Source organism: Theropithecus gelada, chromosome 3 (assembly GCF_003255815.1).
Source record: "Theropithecus gelada isolate Dixy chromosome 3, Tgel_1.0, whole genome shotgun sequence".
NCBI lineage: Eukaryota > Metazoa > Chordata > Mammalia > Primates > Cercopithecidae > Theropithecus > Theropithecus gelada.
Window position 1 is genome coordinate 153,134,413 of NC_037670.1, and position 23,430 is coordinate 153,157,842.

Here is a 23,430-nt window from a genome sequence, read left to right on the forward strand (position 1 = left end):
TATTTTGAAGCTACCAAAGCTACCTTGTGCATGTATGCTTTTTTTTTTTCGTACAAGTCAGTAACTAATGCAAATACTTTTACATCTGGGGTGCTGGGCTTTGTAAACCTAAAATTCTCCCAAACAGTTATCTTTCAACTTCTAGTGCCCTGTTGAAGGAGATCATGAAGAAACAGAGTTCTTCGCCTCATAAATTTAGCATTGAAAAGAAGCCCCCATCAGTGCCTGTGGAAACATAGGGAAAGAAGAAAAGAAAAAAAAACACCCAAAGTTATGCTGATAATTATTTTCATTTTTAAAATCTATTATAGAGCATTGCAGACATACACGATTTTTTTTTTTTTTTTTTTTGAGACAGTCTTGCTGTGTCGCCCCGGCTGGAGTGCAGTGGTGTGGCGTGATCTCCACTCACTACAACCTCTGCCTCCCAGGTTCAGGTGATTCTTGTGCCTCAGCCTCCTGAGTAGTTGGGATTACAGGCATGCACCAGCATACCTGGCTAATTTTTGTATTTTTAATAGAGGTGGGGTTTCACCACATTGGCCAGGGTGATCTTGAACTCCTGACCTCAAGTAATCTGACCGCCTCAGCCTCCCAAAGTGCTGGGATTACAAATGTGAGCCACCGCACCTGCCCCAAAATTAGAATAGTATAATGAATCCCCATGTACCCATGCCTAACCTCAACAACAATCAACTTACAGCCAGTTTTTTTCTCAGCCACATCCACATCCTTGCTTCCTTCTTACTTTGAAGTAAATCCCAATCATTATCTCATTTCATCTGTAAACATTTAGGTATATATGTCTAAAATGTATATGTGTTTCTAAAAACATTTTTTAAAGGTAATATCAACCCAAGAAAATTAATAATCCCTTCAAATCATCAAATAGACTGAATCTTTTAAAAATAGAAATTCGGCCAAGCATGGTGGCTCATGCCTGTAATCCTAACACTTTGAGAAGCTGAAGTGGGCAGATCACAAGGTCAGGAGTTAGAGACCAGCCTGACCAACATGGTGAAACCCCGTCTCTACTAATAATATAAAAATTAGCCAGGTGTGGTGGCATGTGCCTGTAATCCCAGCTACTCAGGAGGCTGAGGCAAGAGAATGGCTTGAACCCAGGAGGCGGAGGTTGTGGTGAGCCAAGATCGCACCAGTGCACTCCAGCCTGGGCCACAGAGCAAGACTCTGTCTCAAAATATAAAATAAAATAAATAAAAATAGAAATTAAAATAGTTTGTCATCTTTAGTCACCTAGCTTTAAAATGCACTTACATTGTAGTGTATTGTGTATTCTAACTTCCTTTAAAACCATATCTTTTAAGCATGTATCTATTTCCTAATTCAGAACTTTCTAATCCGTATCCTGTGAGTAAGTCTTCTTGGCCTTCAGGACGGCTCGGGCAGGGACCTGGTCCAGTAGACCATACAAATACTACATTTTCTGAATGTGCTGTAGCATGGGAAAAAATTGGCAAGTCCTGCTTTGAGGAACTTCTCTTGTGAGGTTAAGACAGAGGAGTACTTCTGCCCTTAACACTCAAGGTCAGGAAAGTGGCAGCACTGACTAAATACCTTTGCTTAGAACTTGCAGGAACTATTTAGACTTCTCTTTAGGTGTTTTCCCATACCTTACATGCAATGCAGTTACACTTAACTTAGATGTCATATAACTCAAGCATTTTCAGACTTGTTCACTTACATAACTCCTGAAAGAATTTGACCAACAGCTTTCCTTTTGTGTTTTAAAGCTGGCATCTGAAATATTTAATTAAGAAATTTAAACAGTTATAAAGAATAGCCTCTGTTGGGCCGGATGCTGTAGCTCATTCCTGTAATCCGAGAACTTTGGGAAGCTGAGGCAAGTGAATCACCTGAGCCCAGGAGTTTGAGACCAGCCTGGACAACATGGCGCAACCCTGTCTCTACAAAAAATACCAAAAAAAAAAAAAAAAAATAGCTGGACATGGTGGCGTGTGCCTGTAGTCCCAGCAACTCAGGAGGATCACTTGAGCCTGAGGGTTTGAGGTTGCAGTGCACCGTTATTGCACCAGTGCACTCCAACCTGGGCAACAGAGCAAGACCCTGTCTCAAAAGAGAAAAAGAATCATCTCTGTTGGTGATAAGCGTTGATATTTTGAAAGTAATTCTGAAAGAAATCTATAAAATTTAAATACAAAATACCGTAGCAACTTCTATAATTTGAACACGCCAACTTTAAAAAGATAATCAGGGCCGGGCGTGGTGGCTCAAGCCTGTAATCCCAGCACTTTGGGAGGCCGAGACGGGCGGATCACGAGGTCAGGAGATCGAGACCATCCTGGCTAACACGGTGAAACCCTGTCTCTACTAAAAAATACAAAAAACTAGCCGGGCGAGGTGGCGGGCGCCTATAGTCCCAGTTACTTGGGAGGCTGAGGCAGGAGAATGGCGTAAACCCGGGAGGCGGAGCTTGCAGTGAGCTGAGATCCGGCCACTACACTCCAGCCCGGTCAACAGAGCAAGACTCCGTCTCAAAAAAAATAAAATAAAATAAAAAATAAAAAGATAATCAGGAAATTTAAATTCAGTCTGGGTATTAGATGATACCAACGAATTGATTTTGTAAAATATGAAAGTGGCATTGTGGGTATATAAGAAAATATCCATAATTTTTTACATTTATTTTCTTTTCTTTTTTTTTTTTTTTTTTTGAGACGGAGTCTCGCTCTGTCGCCCAGGCTGGAGTGGTGCAGTCGCCGGATCTCAGCTCACTGCAAGCTCCACCTTCCGGGTTTACGCCATTCTCCTGCCTCAGCCTCCCGAGTAGCTGGGACTATAGGCACACGCCACCACGCCCAGCTAGTTTTTTGTATTTTTTAGTAGAGACAGGGTTTCACCGTGTTAGCCAGGATGGTCTTGATCTCCTGACCTCGTGGTCTGCCCGTCTCGACCTCCCAAAGTGCTAATAATTTTTTACATTTCTTAATAGTTAAAAAGGAAATGTTTCTTTGGTACTGTATTTTTTTTTTTTTTTTTTTTAAGTTATGGTGTTTGGTAAGCAGAAATGTGACCATCACTTAATTGCCCTTTTTTTTTTTTTTTTTTTTGAGACGGAGTCTCACTCTGTGGCCCAGGCTGGAGTGCAGTGGCCGGATCTCCGCTCACTGCAAGCTCCGCCTCCCGGGTTTACGCCATTCTCCTGCCTCAGCCTCCCGAGTAGCTGGGACTACAGGCGCCACCTCGCCCGGCTAGTTTTTTGTATTTTTTTTAGTAGAGACGGGGTTTCACTGTGTTAACCAGGATGGTCTCGATCTCCTGACCTCGTGTTCCGCCCGTCTTGGCCTCCCAAAGTGCTGGGATTGCAGGCTTGAGCCACGGCGCCTGGCCAATTGCCCTTTTTTTTGTTTAAATTTATAGGGATTTGGGGATATTTATACTACTTATCAGTCACCACATGGTATTGTCTTGAAAAAATAAATGAATAAACTGTTCACCAATTTGGACATTTTACACTCTTCCTATTTCTTCTTCTTTTTTAAAGACAAGAGTCTCATTCTGTTGCCCATGTTGGTGTGCAGTGGCACAATCACAGCAGCCTTGATCTCCAAGGTGGGGAGATCAAGTGATCCTCTCACCTCAGTTGGGACCACAGAAGAGCATCACCACACCCAGCTAATTTTTGTTATTATTATTATTGTAGACATGGGTCTCCCTACGTTGCCCAGCCTGGTCTGGAAATCCTGGGCTCAAGAGCTCTACCTGCCTTGGCCTCCCAAAGTGCAGAGATTATACATGTCAGCCACCTGGCCTCCTACTTCTTTTTTTTCTTTTTCTTTTTGAGACAGGGTCTTGCTCTGTCACCTAGGCTGGAATGCAGTGGCGTGATCATGGTTCACTGCAGCCTTGACCTCCCAGGCTCAAGCCATCCTCCTGCCTCAGCCTCCCAAGTAGCTGGGACTGTAGGTGTGCGCTACCATGCCTGGCTAATTTTTGTATTTCTTGTAGGTGTTTTGCCGTGTTGCCCAGGCTGATCTCAGGCTCACGAGTCAGCCTTCTATTAGATACATTTGCAGTTTACTTCCTCAACAGAATTATATTCTGACATATTTTGTCTTGAAAGCCTTAGTCATTTTGACATTCTTATTTGCAAGAATATTGTGTATGTATGTTGAAATATGGAAAATGGTTTTCTGAGATTTGGCTCTTAAGTGTTTTTAGAGTCTTCTGGGTTAAGTTACTATTACAATTATTAATACACAATTGAACAAAATAACATGTATTGCAAATGTTTTATGTTTACATATTTTTTAAATGCATTTCTTTGACACTTTTTTTTTTTTCAAATAGTTTCATATCCACGGGTGACAATTACTTATCGCTAGAGTGAAACGGGATTCAGCATCAATTCCTAATTTTTATTTTTAGAGGAAGTACTAACAGACCTTGTTTACATTAGTAAATAAGTTGATGGAAATGGAAGTTTTGTCATAGCAATGTCGCTTAGTTCTTGGAACTCCTTTTGAGTTACATGCCAGAAATCATGTAATCTATCATCAAAAATTATGGGGTTTTTTTGTTTGTTTTAAGGTGGAGTCTCGCTCCGTCACCCAGGCTGGAGTGCAGAGGCATGATCTTGGCTCACTGCAACCTCTGCCTCCCAGGTTCAAGCTATTCTCCTGCCTCAGCCTCCCCAGTAGCTGGGGATTACAGGCGTGGGCCACCACGCCCAGCTAATTTTATTTTTTATTTTTAGTATGGATGGGGTTTCACCATATTGGCCATGCTGGTCTCAAACTCCTGATCTCAAGTGATCCACCCACCTCAGCCTCCCGAAGTGCTGGGATTACAGGCGTGAGCCACTGCATCCGGCCCAAAAATTATGTTTAATGATCCCTTAGCTAAAACTCAGGCCATTTTTCAAGGTTTTTTTTGTTTGTTTGTTTGTTTTTTAGCAAATAATTTAAAACCTTTTGACATGCAGAAGAATTTATTCATTTTTTTCAGACATTTGCATTCTGAAGACTGACACTAGTATTTCTTTTTCTTTTTCTTTTCTTTTTTCTTTTTTTTTGAGACGGAGTCTTGCTCTGTCGCCCAGGCTAGAATGCAGTGATATGATCTTGACTCTCTGTAACCTCTGCCTCTTGGGTTCAAGTGATTCTCCTGCCTCAGCTTCTCGAGTAGCTGGGATTACAGGCATGCACCACCATGCTCAGCTAATTTTTGTGTTTTTAGTAGAGATGGGGTTTTTGCCATTTTGGCCCGGCTGGTCTCAAACTCCTGACCTCAGGTGATCTGCCTGCCTCAGCCTCCCAAAATGCTGGGATTACAGGTGTGAGCCACCATGCCCGGCAAGACACTGGTATTTCTAATCGTTTATTTTTCATGATCTTGGAGCTTTTTATGCTGTAGTTTCAAAATGGATGAAAATATGCCTTTCTTTTATAAAGTGGGACAAGGGCAGTTGTGAAAGGGGGGAGATGGGGAAAAAACCTTGATGGCCAGAGGTACATTCTTATGAAGATCAATTTTTGGAAAAAACTATATGTGGAACTGAGTATCTGGAATTTGATTCTCTCTTGACTGACCTTTCTCAATGTACTCCTTGACAGTGTTCCTGTTTCCCCAGGGGCATGCTTGTCCCAACTGAAGGCCACTGGTATAATGGACTCTTTGTAGTAATTGGGCTACACCTTTCTAAAACAAGTGGTCTAGTTTAATTAGCTACCTTAGGGTGAAATGAAATGTAGGGAACGAGTCTAAATCTTTCTTGATGGTAGTTCTCTCCTCTTATTTCTGCATTTATTAAGGTATAAGGACTCCTTGCTCTCATGTGACTTAAAATCAGCAGCTGGAAATATTCTTGTTGCAAGATAAGTAATTAAGCCTCAGGAAAATACCTTGCTTTCTAAAGTCTCTCTGGCCTAAAATACCCTCGCAGCTGCCGTTGGGTTCCAAACAAATGGATGAGGAAAAAGGGTTAGGCCAGATTAGCATGAGGCAGTTTTTGGGAAAAGACAAACCCTTCTTTTGTATGTATGTCTGTGTGCCCAGGTGACATGTACAGCCATGATGGGAATACTGATGAGCCAGAATGGGTAAAGACAGAGCGAGAGCAGTTTGTTGAGTTTCGGGATAAGAACCGTGATGGAAAGATGGACAAGGAAGAGACCAAAGACTGGATCCTTCCCTCAGACTATGATCATGCAGAGGCAGAAGCCAGGCACCTGGTCTATGAATCAGACCAAAACAAGGTAAGTCTGGCCAGGCCTACACACTCTATCCTTGATTGAAGTATGCTTCTGGGGGATCATCTAAACAGTTTATGTTAAGGTACAAAGAGCATTTAGGGTCTTAATTAGTCTTAAGTCAGCCAACTATCTGAATCTGGTGATTAAAACCTTTCAGGGCAGCACTAGCTATCTGATCTCATTTTAGAAATCCCTTTGCCCAGTCCTGATAGCATTGTAGGAAATCTGGCTTCAGAAAAGAGCCTTTGTGTGTAGCCTGTGCCCAGCATGCATCATCACGTATATTTAGATCCCCAGGAATTTTTTTTTTTTTTTTTTTTTTTGCTTTGTTACTTCATTTGTTCCTTTACCTGTCACAGGCCCATTCTTTCTACTCAAAGCTGGTTGTTTCCTTCTTAAATCAAATATGCTTTTTTTTTAATTGGGTCCTTTGTGTAGGCCATAAATCAGCTTTTCTTTGGAGCCTGTTCAAATTGTCCTTGATCAATTAGTTATCTGAGATATTTTGTTCAAAGTAGTGTCCCTAAGCCCAGTCACCTGTGTCGGAGATTTGAATGCCCTGCTTGGAGTAAGCTGAAAAATCAGTCTAAAAATGGAGATTTTTAGTGTTCTGAGTATACTTTTGTCTAGGCTAGTCTTCAGTTTCAAATTCAGTTTTTTATCTTAGAGCCTTTTTAAGTGTTGATCTGCTTTAAGTTCTTGCTCAAAGTCACTTTAGTAGCCAGGTGTTGTGTCCTGAGATGTATGAGAAAAGGAAATGCATGTAGTCATCCCCGTCTAGGAGATGTTCCTATTTTTCTCTAAAGGGAGAGTTTTCTCCTCATGAAGGCTTTCTTTCTAGCATTGAGTTATTGTGTTATATTCTTTCCACCCTTTCACTTTTAACTTTCTTGATAAAAGAAATGTTTAATGGGCCTGGCACGATGGCTCACGCCTGTAATCCCAGCACTTTGGGAGGCTGAAGCAGGCAGATCACCTGAGGTTGGGAGTTCGAGACCAGTCTGATAAACATGGAGAACTCCCATCTCTACTAAAAATACAAAATTAGCTGGGCATGGTGGTGCATGCCTGTAATCCCAGCTACTCGGGAGGCTGAGGCAGGAAAATCACTTGAACACGGGAGGTGGAGGTTCCAGTGAGCTGAGATTGCGCCATTGCACTCCAGCCTGGGCAACAAGAGTGAAACTCAGTCTCAAAAAAAGAAAAAGGGGATGTGTAATTGCTGTTTTCTTCCCTCTTTGTATGTATGTGGGGGGAATGAGGGCTGAGTTCACACTTAATTTAGTAGAAGTGAGAATCTTAACTCCTGATTAACCCCGATTCTTCTATAACAGTGTTTCTGAATTTTTAATGGGAAATATGTTCTGCTTCAATTCATTGCTATCTCTAATTTCAGGATGGCAAGCTTACCAAGGAGGAGATCGTTGACAAGTATGACTTATTTGTTGGCAGCCAGGCCACAGATTTTGGGGAGGCCTTAGTACGGCATGATGAGTTCTGAGCTGCGGAGGAACCCTCATTTCCTCAAAAGTAATTTATTTTTACAGCTTCTGGTTTCACATGAAATTGTTTGCGCTACTGAGACTGTTATTACAAACTTTTTAAGACATGAAAAGGCGTAATGAAAACCATCCCGTCCCCATTCCTCCTCCTCTCTGAGGGACTGGAGGGAAGCCGTGCTTCTGAGGAACAACTCTTATTAGTACACTTGTGTTTGTAGATTTACACTTTATATTATGTATAACATGGCGTGTTTATTTTTGTATTTGTTCTCTGGTTGGGAGTATGATATGAAGGATCAAGATCCTCAACTCACACATGTAGACAAACATTAGCTCTTTACTCTTTCTCAACCCCTTATATGATTTTAATAATTCTCACTTAACTAATTTTGTAAGCCTGAGATCAATAAGAAATGTGCAGAAGAGAGGAAAGGAAAAAAATATATACTCCACAATTTATATTTAGAGAGAGAACACTTAGTTTTGCCTGTCAAAAAGTCCAACATTTCATAGGTAGTAGGGGCCACATACTACATTCAGTTGCTACACGTCCAGCAACTGAACCTGCCATTACCTGGGCAAGGAAAGATCCCTTTGCTCTAAGAAAGCTTGGCCCAAATTGATTTTATTCTTTTTCCCCTTGTAGTACTGACTGTTGGCTAATTTTGTCAAGCACAGCTGTAGTGGGAAGAGTTAGGGCCAGTGTCTTGAAAATCAATCAAGTAGTGAATGTGATCTCTTTACAGAGCTATAGATAGAAACAGCTGTAAAACTAAAGGAAGAATACAAGTGTTTTCAGGGCAAACATTTTTTTCTCGGTATGCATCTGTTGAAATGCTCACGACTTAATTATTTGCCTGTTGAAATCACTGTAAATGCCCCAATCCAGTTCCTCTTCCTCCCGGGTGTGCCGAGGAATTAATCTTGGTTTCACCACAATTAAAATTCACTCCTTTCCAATCATGTCATTGAAAGTGCCTTTAACGAAAGAAATGGTCACTGAATGGGAATTCTCTTAAGAAACCATAAGATTAAAAAAAGACTATTTGGATAACTTATAGGAAAGCCTAGAACCTCCCAATATAGTGGGGATTTTTTTCTTCTTTCCTTTCTCTTTTGGACAATAGTTAAATTAGCAGTATTAGTTATGAATTTGGTTGCAGTGTTCTTATCTTGTGGGCTGATTTCCAAAAACCACATGCTGCTGAATTTACCAGGGATCCTCATACCTCACAATGCAAACCACTTACTACCAGGCCTCTTCCTGTGTCCGCTGGAGAGCTTGAGCTCACACTCAAAGATGAGAGGACCTACAGAGAGGGCTCTTTGGTTTGAGGACCATGGCTCAGCCTTCCTGCCTTTGACCCATCATACCCCATTTCTTCCTCTGTCCCTCTCCCCGCTGCCAAAAAAAAAAAAAAAAAGGAAAAGTTTATCATGAATCAACAGGTTTTCAGTCCTTATCAGAGAGAGAGATGCGGAAAGAGCTAAAGAAACCACCCTCTGTTCCCAACTCTACTTCACCCATATTTTATGCAACACAAACACTGTCCTTTTGGGTCCCTTTCTTACAGATGGACCTCTTGAGAAGAAGAATCGTATTCCACGTTTTTAGCCCTCAGGTTACCAAGATAAATATATGTATATATAACCTTTATTATTGCTATATCTTTGTGGATAATACATTCAGGTGGTGCTGGGTGATTTATTATAATCTGAACCTAGGTATATCCTTTGGTCTTCCACAGTCATGTTGAGGTGGGCTCCCTGGTATGGTTAAAAAGCCAGGTATCATGCAACTTCACCCCAGCCTTTGTACTGAGCTCTTGATAATGGATATACTCTTTTCAGTTTAGCCCCAATATAGGGTAATGGAAATTTCCTGCCCTCTGGATTCCCCATTTTTACTGTTAATAAGACCAGTGATAATTTAATAATCTACCAACTCTGGCTTAGTTAAGTGAGTGTGAACTGTGTGGCAAGAGAGCCTCACACCTCACTAGGTGCAGAGAGCCCAGACTTTATGTTAAAATCACGCACTTGAAAAGCAAACCTTAATCTGCTAAGACAGCAGGAGGCATTGTATGGTAATCTTGAATGATCCCTTTGGAATTTTTTTTGGTTTAAATCAAGCCTGAGGCTGGTGAACAGTAGCTACACACCCATATTGTGTGTTCTGTGAATGCTAGCTCTCTTGAATTTGGATATTGGTTATTTTTTATAGAGTGTAAACCAAGTTTTATATTCTGCAATGTGAACAGGTACCTATCTGTTTCTAAATAAAACTGTTTACATTCATTATGGGGTACGTATGACCTTCATTTTCTAAGAAATAGAACTCTAGCTTAGGAGTATGGATGCTGTAAAATGTCAGAAAGGGAACTCTCCTTGAAGTTCTCCCAAACTCAGAGACAGCACTGCCTTCTCCTAAATGGTTATTCTTTTCTCCCTGTTTTCTGGTATTTTCTAGCATCCTTCTCACCAGAGCCATGACCTTTCTTTACTTCCATTAGGCTGTATAACTGGAGAGACCTGCTGCTCGTTTTATAATTATCTGATACCAAACACAAGCGATTCTGAATGTACACACACGTTTATCTTGATTTTTATTTCAAAAAGGTTCTTTTTGGGGGGCCTGGAGGGAGAGTATAGAGCATAAGGTAAAACAATTTTATTTAACATTATGGTATTGTTTACAAATGGTACTAAGACATGCAAATTCATTTTGAGAACCTCAAGAGAATTAAACTATTAACTTTAGTAAACACACAGTTTAAGACAAATACAAAGGTTTAGCCAAATGCGATGGGGAGGAAGCACCTGGAATAATTTGTGCTTGCTCAGGGGCTTGTGGACATGGCTGTTCCTGCCAAAGCTGTAGCAGTTATCCAGAAGTTCTTTCAAACATATTTGGGACCACTAAGGTTTTTTGTTTTTGGGGTTTTTTTTTCTTTATGTCTTTCCCATTTCTAAGGTGTTTTCTTAAGTTTGTTCTAATTCAGTATATATCATCTCAGAATGGATCCCCAGCAGGAAAAAAAAAAAGTTACTAAAAAGGAAAGTATCCATACACTGAAAACTTAAAGCCATATTCCTTTTTAGTTGCCTTGTATGTAAAAATCAGTTCTCCAAGTGCTGTGAATGGTGCCACTTAGGAGTAGAAACTGATGATTGTTGAAATGGCCTTTGTGTGGTCTGAAATAGACCCAGTGGAAACAGTAGCTTTGTAGGCAAGAAGGCAATAGTAAGAAAATGAAAAATTGACTCCCCAAACTGCCATCACTCCTCTTACCATCTTTTTTGTGTTTTTAGTAGTTTGGTTTCTGACAGAGACAATAGAAACTTACTTAAAATTTAATTCTAGTTGTTGCAAACAGGCCAATATTGGGTCCTCAGTTGGGGCCAACTTGGCTAGACGAGACAGTAGAAACTTCTGTTTTCTGGGAGCTGCTTATGTCAGATTCGTCTGTCATGGCCTTCCCACACACCATCTTCATGATGTGAGCTTGGAACTGGAGAGAAAGGCACAATTGGAGATAGCCTTGGCAGACAAGGAAGTATGGGAAAAAAGACCTCATTCTGTGTATCACCAAAGCCTTGCACAATGCTTTGTACCAGAATGCCCTTACGTGGTTCTGAATCTATCTTCCCCGTCGTGAAAACTATCTAGATTCCAGTCTAGAACAACTCCAGGGTCTATGGTAATCCTAAATATTCTGGTCAAGTCTGAGACCTCACTGTTCGTAAATTCACAAACCATCCTGCTTCATAAAAGCACTGCCAACAGAGGCCCCTCCATTACTAGCAGGTGCTCCCAGCTGGAAAGGACTGCCAATTCTGTTCTATCCAGGGAGGTTTCAAATTATTTTTGAGTCTACCTCTGGGATTGAGGAAACAATACCATCTGAAAGTAGGGTTTTTGCCACTTAGGGTTTGGTGTTTATTAGCTCAGATTTCAGGATAGGGGATAGGCAATTCCCCAGTACCTTCAGATGATAAGATATTTTAGAGATTTATGCATGTGGTACGATTTCTGTGCTTCACACATGCTCATGCAGGCTAAAAGTTGGAAGGGAAATGATTAAGAACTTATTAAATGAAAGGACTGGAAATTCAGAGGAATCTTTTTTTTTTTTTTTTTAAGTTCCAGGATATATGTGCAGGATGTGCAGGTTTGTTACATAGGTAAACATGTGCCATAGTGGTTTGCTGCACGAGTTTTTCAATAAAGTGCTTTCGCTCATCCTGTTCTTTGGAGCAACTTCGTTTTCCTGACTCAAGTTCTTTTCCTCTGGGGTTGTATTTTCTCATCTTGATAACCATGCCTTCCTCCCTGTGCTTACCAAGGGCTTCCCAACCTCCTCAGGGGTTTTGTGGCTTCCCTCGCCTACTCCTAGAAACCTGAGTAGAGTCCAGGGTGCTCCGAGTTAAAAGTCAAGAAGAACCAGGGTCTTCTGGACCACAGGAATGTGAATAGAGAGCTTTACCTGCTTATTCATGAAGCAGTAGATGATGGGATTGTAGATGCAAGCACTCTTGGAGAAGAATGCAGGAATGGTGACAAGCCGTAAGTCCAGCCCATGGTTACGGTTGTTGACCATGTACATGGCGAAGGCTGCATAGGGCACGTAGCAGACACAGAAGGATCCTACCATCACAACCACCATGCGGCTCACCTCCCGTTCAGCCTTCTGGGTCGTAGCTGACTCCTGCTGCTGAGCTGCAACCTGGGGTGAAGACAGAGAGCATCACATCCCTCTTTTTCCTGGCCCTCTGGATGCTTTTTTTTTTTTTTTTTTTTAATTTTTAAATTTTTTTATTAGTATTATTATTATTTTTTGAGACTGGAGTCTCGCTCTGTTGCCCAGACTGGAGTTGCAGTGGTACGATCTCAGCTCACTGAACCTCCACCTCCCGGGTTCAAGTGATTCTTTTGTCTGAGCCTCCTGAGTAGCTGGGGTTAAAAGCGCATGCCACCGCACCCAGCTAATTTTTGCATTTTAGCGTTTTACGATGTAGGCCAGGCTGGTCTGGAACTACTGACCTCAGGTGACCCGCCTGCCTCGGCCTCCCAAAGTGCTGGGATGATAGGTGTTAATCACTGTGCCCGGCCTCTGGATACTTTTCTATGGGATGGGGGAGGGGACATCCACTCTGAATGCCTCTTTTCTGCCCCATCTCCTGGCCTAGTTCCTTTGGATCTCCATCATTCTCCCTCCTCCCACTTCTTTGCTGCTTTTAGATACCCTCTCTGGCTATGGACATTTCTAGGCATCTTATGTTCCAGAGCACTCTTCCTTCTCATGTGGAGCCCCAAACCCATTCCTCCCTGACTATCAAATGCCACTCACAGCTTTCAGGGCCCTCAGCAGCTGAGTGTAGGAGAAGCAGATGAGGGAGAGAGGCACAATGAAGCAGAAGATGAAGAGGAACCACGTATAGGACTCGCTGCGGTATTTGGTGCCCACGGTGTACCAGTCAGGGCCACAGGAGCACTGCAAGCCCTCAGGGATGAACCTGCAAAGGACCAAACACTTGCTCACTGGACTCTCCACAAGAGTTAGTGCAGTGGGAGCTGAGATGCCTGGATTGTGTTCTCCACTTAGAACCCAAAGACTGCCCAAAGGCTTCAAGCAGGGGGGTTTTCTGTCCTGACTGGGAGAAGCTACAGCAATTCCAACTGCAGAGTAAATGCTAGCACTCGTCTCCCACTGCCCTTTCACCTCATACTACAACTCTTTAAAAAGTAGAGGTCAAAGATTAAATAGTTATACCCAAGCTCTCTTTCCACCCACATCAACCTGAGCTAATTAAGTCAGCATCGCTGCCCTGCACTCTCACCGGCTCCAGCCAAAGAAGGGTGGGATGGAGACGCCAATACCAATGGTCCAGGTAGCCAGGACCACCGTCAGTGCATGCTTGGAGCTGAAGCGGAAGTTGCCGAAGGGCTTACAGATGACAATGTAGCGCTCAAAGGCCAGGAAGGCCAGTGACCAGCCTGTCACCAGACCTGTGGTGAAATGTGAGGATAATGGGGTAGACAGGGCCCCACCCAGCCTGGCTGGCAGAGTGGCAGACAGATTGGGTGGAGCAAGCACAGAGAGACAGGACTGGACTGACATTTGGAGTGAAGACACAAACATCCTATTTTGGCCAAACTTGTAGTCTGGGTTGCTTTGTACCCCAGTATTTTAAAAAGCACCAGACTCATTTCCCCCAGACTCCTCTTTAAGGACCCCCTCCAGTGGAGTAGCAACCTTTGCCTTCCCGTAACCCCTTTTTCCCTGCAGTACCTGCTACAGTGCCCAGGAAGGCCTCGAAAGCACAAACATGGCGACCAAAGACGAAGTATCCTTTACAGCTGTTGACAAAGACAGGGAAGACAGAGAAGATGCAGAGGAGGAAGCCTCCAAAGGACACGTTGACCAGAATGTAATTGAGGGGCTGCCGCAACTTTTTGTAGCGCACTGTGGCCACCAGCACCATGGCATTGAGTGGAAACCCTGCAAGGAAGACAGTGCCCATGAAAGCTGCCTGGAGGTAGAAGGCCCAGACAGGGGCAATGTGGTACTGAGGCCCATCCCACGGCTTCACTGAAGAGATATTTTTGAACAGAAAAAACTCCTCTTCCTCTGACATCTTTCTCATGGATGCCCCACACCCCCCTCTGAGTCCTCTTATAGGTGATCCTCCCACCCCAGAAAACCCCTCCTCTGAAAACACTTGGGCTCTGTGAATGATCAATACTAATCCTAAACCTCCCAAGGACAAAGTTTGGGATTAGAAATCGCTAAACCACTACCTAAACCTTTTGTGGCCCCAAAGCTGATTGTGTTCTTCAGAGGATAAAAGATTGGGCTCAAATAATCTGGATATGCAATGCTGGGTGCTGGAATGAATAGAAGTGAACTCCCTGAGGTCTGGGAGGTGCTGACCCATATTCACTGAAGATGCTTCCACCTTTTTGCTGTTCTTTTAATGGGGCTATAGAAAGGGCACGCCTTTTGTTTTGGCTTCTGGCACAACTGTATCGGTTAAGTTTTCCTCACCTCATCTGCCCCTTTGTGGAAGGTGCCCATTTTAATTCCCCTGAGAGGCTGGGAACCAGCCTCGGGCTGGAGGAAAGGGCTGGGAATGGGGAGTGCCCTAGAAGCACATCAGTAAACAGCCTTGATGGAACAGGACTTAGGCAACTTGACAATGCCTAGAGGTCTAGGGCATCCCTGAGCCAGGCTGCCTCCATTTCTTTGTGTTGAATCCACTCAAAGAGTGTGCCTTTCCTACTCAGACCTCCAGACAGGGAGGCGGGTCTGTTCACTGTCCTCACGCCATGTTCATGCCCACCCCTACCCTCAGCTCAACAAGTCACCACAGTCTTCCTCCTGTCTGTTCATTGAAGTCTTACCTAGCCCTCACAGCCTACCTCACAAAGACCTCTTCTGTGCAGCCCACCCCAGTGACAAGTTCCACCTGCACTTGCACTCGGTACTACACTTTAGGCTTTATGAATGAATCTTTTCCACCTCAGCAGATCATAAATATATAGATGAGTTAAATGTGACACGCTTTAGGTATAAATAAGTTAAAAAGTGAAAGGATGGTCCAGTAATGGCAGAAAGGTTTATTAGATGAATGCACCCTTAGGCATCGTAAACTGGACACAATATGAAAACAACTTTTTGAAAACACCTAAAGTATCCAAAGCAGGCAGAAACTGAAAGGAACTCAACTCTTCAATGAAAAGAAACGTCTACATTGTTTTTTGGGTTTTTTTGTTTTTGTTTTTTTTTTCCCTGAGTGTACTCCTGAGTAAAAATGGCACAGGATAGCTAGAACTTGAGCAGAAAGCCCCAGCCTTTTTTGGCTTGAAGAGTCAGAGGACAGAAGACAGTTTGGGGCTCCAGAACACCTGAAGGTAGATTTCCTGGAATGAAGGAAGCCACAGAAGGCGAAGTCTTTAAATCTGCATATAAACTCCCCTCAGATCACAGGCTGACTGCTAAACTGGATGGAGGAATTTCCAAGAGCCCAGTAAAAGACAACCACTGGAGGTCTGAAAGAGCTACACAGATTTTGACTGTAGAGTTTGAATTTGAATCCCAAGTCAGAGGGTCTGGGTAAACACTTAGGGCTTTCCACTTAAAACTCCCAAAAGGCACACCATAGAGCTAAAATCTATATCCCAGGACTAAATATTTGTTCTGAGAGTAAGGGCAAAGCCAAAGCTAACTCACACTAGCAAAAGATAAAACCAAGCCTCAGCAGGTTCAAGGTGATCAACTAGTAAGTTAACTGCTTATTAGAACAAAAATCAACACTCCTCAATGGAAGATAATCCAGTCTCTAAAGTTCACTATCTACAATGTCTAATATACAATGAAAAATTATAAGGCATGTGAAAGAAAAAAAAACCCAGAGGAAAATATGACTCATAGCCAAAAGAAAAAGCAGTCAGTAGAAACAGAACCTGAGATGACCCAAGAAGTTGGCACCAGCCGAAAAATCTTTAAACAGTGATATAACTATATTCAAGAACTGAAAGGAAAAAGATGATCATCGTGAGTTAATGGATCTCAACAGAAGAATGGGAAAAATAAAAATAACCAAATGGAAATTCCAGAACTGAAAACTACAACATGTCCAATGAAGAATTCACTGGATGGCTGAACAGCAGATTGGACAGCAGAAGAAGGGATCAGTGAATTTACAGATAGATCAATAACAAAAAGATATCTGGAAAATTCCCAAACGCTTATGAATAAGCAATATACATCTAAATACCTTGTGAGTCAAAAGAGAAATCATAAGGAAAATTTGAAAGAATTTGAGCTGAATAACAATAAAAAAAAGTATTGGAAATGGAAGGAGGCAGCTAAAGCAGTACTTAGAGAAAAATTTATAGCTTTAAGTATTTATACTGGAAAATAAATGTTTAAAATTTAATCTTTCGCCTTGAGAAGCTGAAAGAGTGAATCAAATCTAAAATAAATAGGGGGAGATACTAAAAAGCAGAGCATAAAACAATGAAATTTGAAATGAATAAAGAATGGAGAAAAATCAATGAAACCTGACACAAAACAACATAGTTCTCTCCTGTCTCCAGCATCTCCTCAGTAGGATCTGAGCCAATAGTTATGGATTTTCCAACCCCCTCATGATAGGAACTTGCTCAGTATCATCATTTTGAAGATTCCCAGATAGCACAAGAGAGGTAAACTGAGTTAGGAAAATACCCAGACTGATTTTCCTCTGCTGTCACACCACAGCAATCAGCAACACAGAAGACTTCTGTGACCACATGTGTGGGGATTTCTCACCAACAAGCAAACAATCAGTTCTGCAGCAGACACCAGCTGGGTGTCCTCTAATTTAGTTCTATTCTGGCACTACCTGGAGATAGCATCAGATCTTGTAGGTTGAGGGCTCAGTCCCCAAGATTGCCATTGCTCGGCCACCCACCCCTCCCCGCAACTCCACCTCCCACCTCTCACCTTCAGCTTCCAATCACAAGCTCCTGGGTTTTGTTACCTGTGCTTCAAACCGAATGACTACAAATAGGGGATCTCACAACGCCCTCCGTGGGTTCAATTAATTTGCTAAAGCAGCTCACAGAACTCAGGGAAACACTTAACACCAGTTTATTCTAACAGGTATTATAAAGGATACAGATGAAGAGATGCATAAGGAGAGGCATGCATGTGGGAAGGAGCATGAAGATTCCATGCCCTCTCCAGGTGCCACCCTCCAGGAACTTCCATGTGTTCAGCTATCCAGAAGCTCCTTGAACCTTGTTCTTTTTGGGGGTTTTATGGAGGCTTCATTTCTTTTTTTTTTTTTTTTTTTTTGAGACGGAGTTATGGGGGGAACAGGGTGGGAGGGCACTGTCTGGGAAGATGTGAGGACAGTATTAGGAGGGGCCAAAGATGTGGCCACCTAGCCTTGTACACTGGGTGTAAAAGGGTCCAGGGTATCTTGCACCCTTGCCATTTAGCCTCCCATCAGAAATGTTTGCAGAGGTGGGCACCTCAGCAGAGCCAGGATGAGCAGAGCTGCTCATCCCTTACCCTGGGCAGGACTTCAGGACCAGGGGCCAGAGGTCACCTTAAGGTGCCTATCCCTCAGCAGGGCACATGGATTGTGTGTGAGCCTGGCCTGAGTGCAATAAGCCAGCCTCCACTGTCTGCTGAGCTCTGCTGAGGTACCCACCTCTGCAAACGTTTCTGATGGGAGGCTAAATGGCGAGGGTCCAAGACACCCCGGGCCATTTTACATCCAGTGTACAAGGCTAGGTGGCCACATCTTTGGCCCCGCCTAATACTGTCCTCACACCTTCCTAGACAGTGCCTCCCACCCTGTTCCCCCAACAGCAGAGGGAGACAATGGGCCCAAGCTGGAGGCAACCCAATCCCCAAGGAGCTCAGACCAAAAAGAGCCTCACCCAAGCACAAAGTCTTACCGGTACTCAAGCCACGGACAAAAATTCTCCCAAGTCATGGAAGCTATGGAGTAGAAGGAGGCAAGCTTCTGAGGAAGGGGCATGGGGTAAAGGAGGAAGAGAAAATATAAAAACTGGAGGCAGGCTGGGCACGGTGGCTCATGCCTGTAATCCCAGCACTTTGGGACGCCGAGGTGGGTGGATCACTTGAGGTCAGGAGTTCACCAACCTGGCCAACATGGTGAAACCCCGTCTTTACCAAAAAATACAAAAATTTGCTGCGCAAGGTGGCACGCTGCTGCATAGTCCCAGCTACTTGGGAGGCTGAGGTAGGAGAATTGCTCGAACCCAGGAGGCAGAGGTTGCAGTGAGCTGAGATCGCGCCACTGCCCTCCAGCCTGGGCAACAGAGTGAGACCGTGTTTCAAAACAAAACACCAAAATAAAATAAAAAATATAAACTAGAGGTGTTTTAGGTGCATTTAGTATATATAGTGCTCTTCCCAGGCTGAAAATCACCTTATCAATTTAGAACATGTTAATACACTAAGGCTTTACAGAAGATCACGTGAAACACACTTAGACCAGGATTTCTCAACGTCGGCACTACTGACATCGCAGATAATTCTTTGTCGTGGGGGCTGTCCTGTGCATTGTAGGATGTTGAACAGCATCCCTCTCCTCTAGATGCCAAAATTAACACTGCCAACCCAGTCATGATAACCAAAAATGTCTCCCGACATTGCCAAATGACTCCTGAGAGACAAAACCCTTCCTTCCTCACTCCCTTCCCCTCCAGCTGAGATTCAACCATTGATTTAGATTTAGACTTACAAATGTTCAGAACCCAATATAATACAATCAAGTGAAAATTTGTTTTTCCATTTGTTCCGATTGTCCAGAAAAAAGGAGAGTCCTACCAAAGTGGATATTTTCTGAATAGTTTCAGGAGGTCTTTCTTTCTTTTTCTTTCTTTTGTTCTTTCTTTCCCTCCCTCCCTCCCTCTCTCTCTCCCCGCCTCCCTCCCTCCCTCCCTCTCTTTCTCTTTCCTTCCTCCTTCCTTCCTTCCTTCCTTCCTCTCTCTCTCTCCTTCTTTCTTCCTTTCTTTCTCTCCCTTTCCTTTCTTATTTTTCTTTTTTTTTTTTTTTTCTGAGACAGAGTTTCGCTCTGTCACCTGGGCTGGAGTGCAGTGGCGCTATCTCAGCTCACTGCAAGCTCCATCTCCCGGGTTCGCCCCATTCTCCTGCCTCAGCCTCCCAAGTAGCTGGGACTACAGGCGTGTGCCACCACACCCGGCTAATTTTTTGTATGTTTAGTAGAGATGGGGTTTCACTGTGTTAGCCAGGATGGTCTCGATATCCTGACCTCGTGATCTGCCCACCTTGGCCTCCCAAAGTGCTGGGATTACAGGCGTGAGCCACCGTGCCCGGCCCCCCTTCCCTTCCTCCCTCCCTCCCTCCCTTCCTTCCTTCCTTTCCTTTTTTCCTTCCTTCCTTCCTTCCTCTTTCTTTCTTTCTCTCTTTCTCTCTTTCTCTTTCTTTTTCTTTCTCTCTTTTCATTTTCTTTCTTTCTCTTTCTCTTTCTCTCTCTCTTTCTCTTTCTCTCTTTTCCTTCCTTTCTTCCTTCCTTCCTTCCTTCTTTCCTTCCTTCCCTTCTCCTTCCTTCCTTCCCTTCTTTTCTTCCTTCTGACAAGATCTCACTACGTTGCACAGGCTGGTCTTCAACTCCCAGCCTCAAGCAATCCTCCCTCCTCAGCCTCCTGTGCTGGGATTACAGGTGTGAGCCCTTGTACCCAGCTAGGGGTTTTAAAATTTTTATTCTTATTAGAAGTGTATTTATTTATACGCCTTCCTTTTCCTAAAGTAGTTTAAGGGAGACTTGCAAGAATATATAGGACACGACAAGAAACAATGAATCAAATGTAGAAGCAGAAGAAAGAGAAACAACAGTGGGGAGTTAAAGAGTCAGGAATTATACTGACATTTGATGACCCTGTGAACTTGCTACCGACAGGCGACACACTCAGCCTCATGCTTTCTAGCAGCTACTCATTTACATAATTGTCCAGAGAAAAAATGCAAACTGACTGTTCTTGGAGTTATGACAGACAAGAATGCCTCCCTGGGGACTTCACAAAGGAAACATTGTCCTCAACAACATCTTTGAGTAGACAGGACAACCAGTTGCACAGGATTGGGTCTAGTACTGACCCCTCAGTATGGATTCAACACAGCACAAAGCACAATTCGAAACCATTAGGGCGAGCTCCAAGTACTGCTGGGCTGCTCTGATCTAGAGGAAATTTTGGCTCTCTGGCGGCTCAAAATGCATTTCTCCCTATCCTTTTTATTGCTTCTCTCTGTTCAGTTTTTAATAATTTAATTTCTGGTTTGAATGGAGTATGTGTACATATATATGCATATGCATTGAGCTCAAAATTCAAAAAGTACAAAAGAATATACAGGCCGGGCATGGTAGCTCACACCTGTAATCCCAGCACTTCAGAAGGCTGATGCAGGCAGATCACTTGAGGTCAGGAGTTCGAGACCAGCCTGGCCAACACGGCGAAACCCTGTCTCCCCTAAAAATACAAAAATTAGCTGGGTGTGGTGGCATGCGCCTATAATCCCAGCTATTGGGAGGCTGAGGCATGAGAATCACTTGAACCCAGCAGAGGTGGCAGTGAGCTGAGATTGTGCCACTGTACCCCAGCTTGGGAAACAGCAAAACACTCTTCAAAAAAAAAAAAAAAATTATATACATATGGCCAGGCGTGGTGACTCACGCCTGTAATCCCAGCACTTTGGGAAGCTGAGGCAGGTGGATTGCCTGAAGTCAGGAGTTCAAGACCAGCCTGGTCAACGTAGTGAAACCCCGTCTCTACTAAAAATACAAAAATTAGCCAGGTGTGGTGACACATGCCTGTAATCCCAGCTACTGAGAGGCTGAGGCAGGAGAATTGCTTGAGCCTGGGAGACGGAGTTTGCAGTGAGCTGAGATCTTGCCACTACACTCCAGCCTGGCAGACAGAGTGAGACTCTATCTAAAAAAAAAAAAAGAAGAAGAAGAAGAGGGGCCGGGCGCGGTGGCTCAAGCCTGTAATCCCAGCACTTTGGGAGGCCGAGACGGGCGGATCACGAGGTCAGGAGATCGAGACCATCCTGGCTAACACGGTGAGACCCCGTCTCTACTAAAAAATACAAAAAACTAGCCGGGCGAGGTGGCGGGTGCCTGTAATCCCAGCTACTCGGGAGGCTGAGGCAGGAGAATGGCATGAACCCGGGAGGCGGAGCTTGCAGTGAGCCGAGATCTGGCCACTGCACTCCAGCCTGGGTGACAGAGCAAGACTCCGTCTCAAAAAAAAGAAGAAGAGGAATTCAGAGAAAAAGAAGTTTCTTTCCCACCCAGCCTCCCAACTACTCAGTTACCCTTCTCAGAGGCAACCAGTGGTAGCTTCTTGCTGTTCTTTATATATATAGGAAGTGACGGTGATTGAGATGATGTGTGTGACAATGTTGTCTGTTAAATACTGACCCATAAGGCTCTCCAGAGAAGTGATAAGGGAAGAACTGACATGCTCTTGTGAAAATGGGGACACAGGATCTGCCTAAAAGTCATCCTCACACCTAGGAGGAGAGTGAGGAAGCTCCTGGAGGGAGGGCCATGATTCTCCCTAAGAGACAAAGGAGCAACTGACGGCCTGAAGTCCCGCTGCATGGATGAAGGCCACAGTGATTTTAGCCTGGAAGCAAATTCAAGGTATGTGCCAGTGGATTTCCACCAGGGCCATGCTCCTCTCCGCCGACTCCACCATCTAGGAGGCTTTTGGAAGCATGCAGGGTGTTTCACGGCTATCACAACAGTGGAGAAGGGATTACTGGTATTCAGTGGACAGGATGCAGCTCCAGATCAGCCACACAAAGAAGAATGATCCTGCCCCAAATTCCAACAGCACCTCTGAGAGAAGCACTGGCTAGGACCCAACCCTGGTCTCAGCTCTGAAACATCTTCAGCAAAGTCCCCCTAGGAGCCCTAGCTTTGAGCAACATCACTCTCTGGCACACTCACCAAGAGGAACAATGTAGGGAATGTGTGCTGAGGTAATGGAAGGACATGTTGCGTGCGCTTTTATTTATAAGTCAGTTTAAAGCTGGGGAACAGCGACCCAAAAAAGTCTCTTTGGTTTGAGAATAGATGAGCTGTTGCCTTCCTCTCTGGCTGGATTAGTTAGCTGAGCCAGTTGTCTGGCTCAGACACTTCGATGGAAATCATGCAACTTTATCCCCTGAGTACAAAAGAATGCAGGCCAATGTATCCTCTAAAGTGAGGGCCATTCTTCCCACCTATCCAAGGGAGGGATTGGTGCCGTAGGAATCCTGCTTGAAAGGATGGAGTGTGGGCTGGGCACAGTGGCTCACACCCGTAATCCTAGCTACTTGGGAGGCTGAGGTGGAAGAATCGCTTGAGCCTGGGAGGCAGAGGTTTCAGTGAGCTGAGATCGTGCCACTGCACTCCAGCCTGGGTGACAGAGTGAGACTCTTGTCTTAAAAAAAAAAAAAAAAAAGGATGGAATGTGGAAGATTTCTCCAGGGTTACCATTTCTACTTCAAGCCAAGTGGTGAGGACTCACCTGCATATCTGTTGCCACTAGTGATTTTTTTGTGCACACTCCTAGGATTTTCTTTTTTCACTCATTCGTTCATTCCATGGACATGTGCTAAGTGATGACTGTGACAACAGTTGTGCTATGAGGATTAAGTGGGATTAATCTGGTAAAGTGCTTACACAAGGCTGGGCACACAGAAATGCCTGGGAATAGCCTGTATTGTCAGCAGTACTGCCAAGGATCAGACATTGGGGGAGACCCAAAAGACCAATAAAACAGTATCTGCCCCCGTGGAGCTCTCAGCTCACAAAAGACCTCCCCTCTGGAAGTGAGCAAGAATCCAGGATGCGATGGATGTGTACAGGGATGGTGGAAGCACAAAAGACAGAGAGCCCAACCAAGCCCATCAGGGTCTCCTACGAGTCCCCAGTTTCTGAGATGTGATCACCCCCCCTCACTCTCTTTGGGAACGTCCCAACCTAGGCCACCCTTAGGCTGCCAGCAGCTCCTTCCTGGGCAGCTTCCCTGGGTAGGATGTTCAGGGCAGGCTACTGTGGGGGAGGGAGTGTGGGTATTGCCAGGATATAGTCCCCATTTCTGGTTTTTTAGAAAGTCTGGGTAGCAGTGTGTACTGCATTTAAAACAGTCTTAG

The 23,430-nt window shown here is 44.0% G+C and overlaps 2 protein-coding genes across 8 annotated transcripts in view; one reads left to right on the top strand and one right to left on the bottom strand.

Moving 5' to 3' along the window:
• Positions 1–10,304, top strand: part of CALU (calumenin) — a 34,727-nt gene extending 24,423 nt beyond the window's left edge. For 3 of the 7 annotated variants that reach the window (XM_025379276.1, XM_025379278.1, XM_025379280.1), the window contains 2 exons: positions 6,040–6,239; positions 7,633–10,036. In XM_025379276.1, coding sequence (XP_025235061.1) covers positions 6,040–6,239; positions 7,633–7,737 — 305 coding nt within the window. In that variant the 3' untranslated portion in view covers positions 7,738–10,036. Of the gene's footprint in view, positions 1–6,039; positions 6,240–7,632; positions 10,037–10,251 lie in introns of those variants that run through there. The other 4 variants (XM_025379277.1, XM_025379279.1, XM_025379281.1 and 1 more) reach the window with 4 other exon arrangements.
• A 96-nt stretch (positions 10,305–10,400) lies between these two features.
• Positions 10,401–14,386, bottom strand: OPN1SW (opsin 1, short wave sensitive). The gene is made up of 5 exons (XM_025379936.1): positions 14,032–14,386; positions 13,580–13,748; positions 13,090–13,255; positions 12,226–12,465; positions 10,401–11,250 (listed from the first exon to the last, which is right to left on the bottom strand). The coding sequence occupies exons 1-5, from the start codon at positions 14,384–14,386 to the stop codon at positions 11,131–11,133; spliced, it is 1,050 nt and encodes a 349-aa protein (XP_025235721.1). The 3' UTR covers positions 10,401–11,130.
• Positions 14,387–23,430: the final 9,044 nt, after the last annotated feature.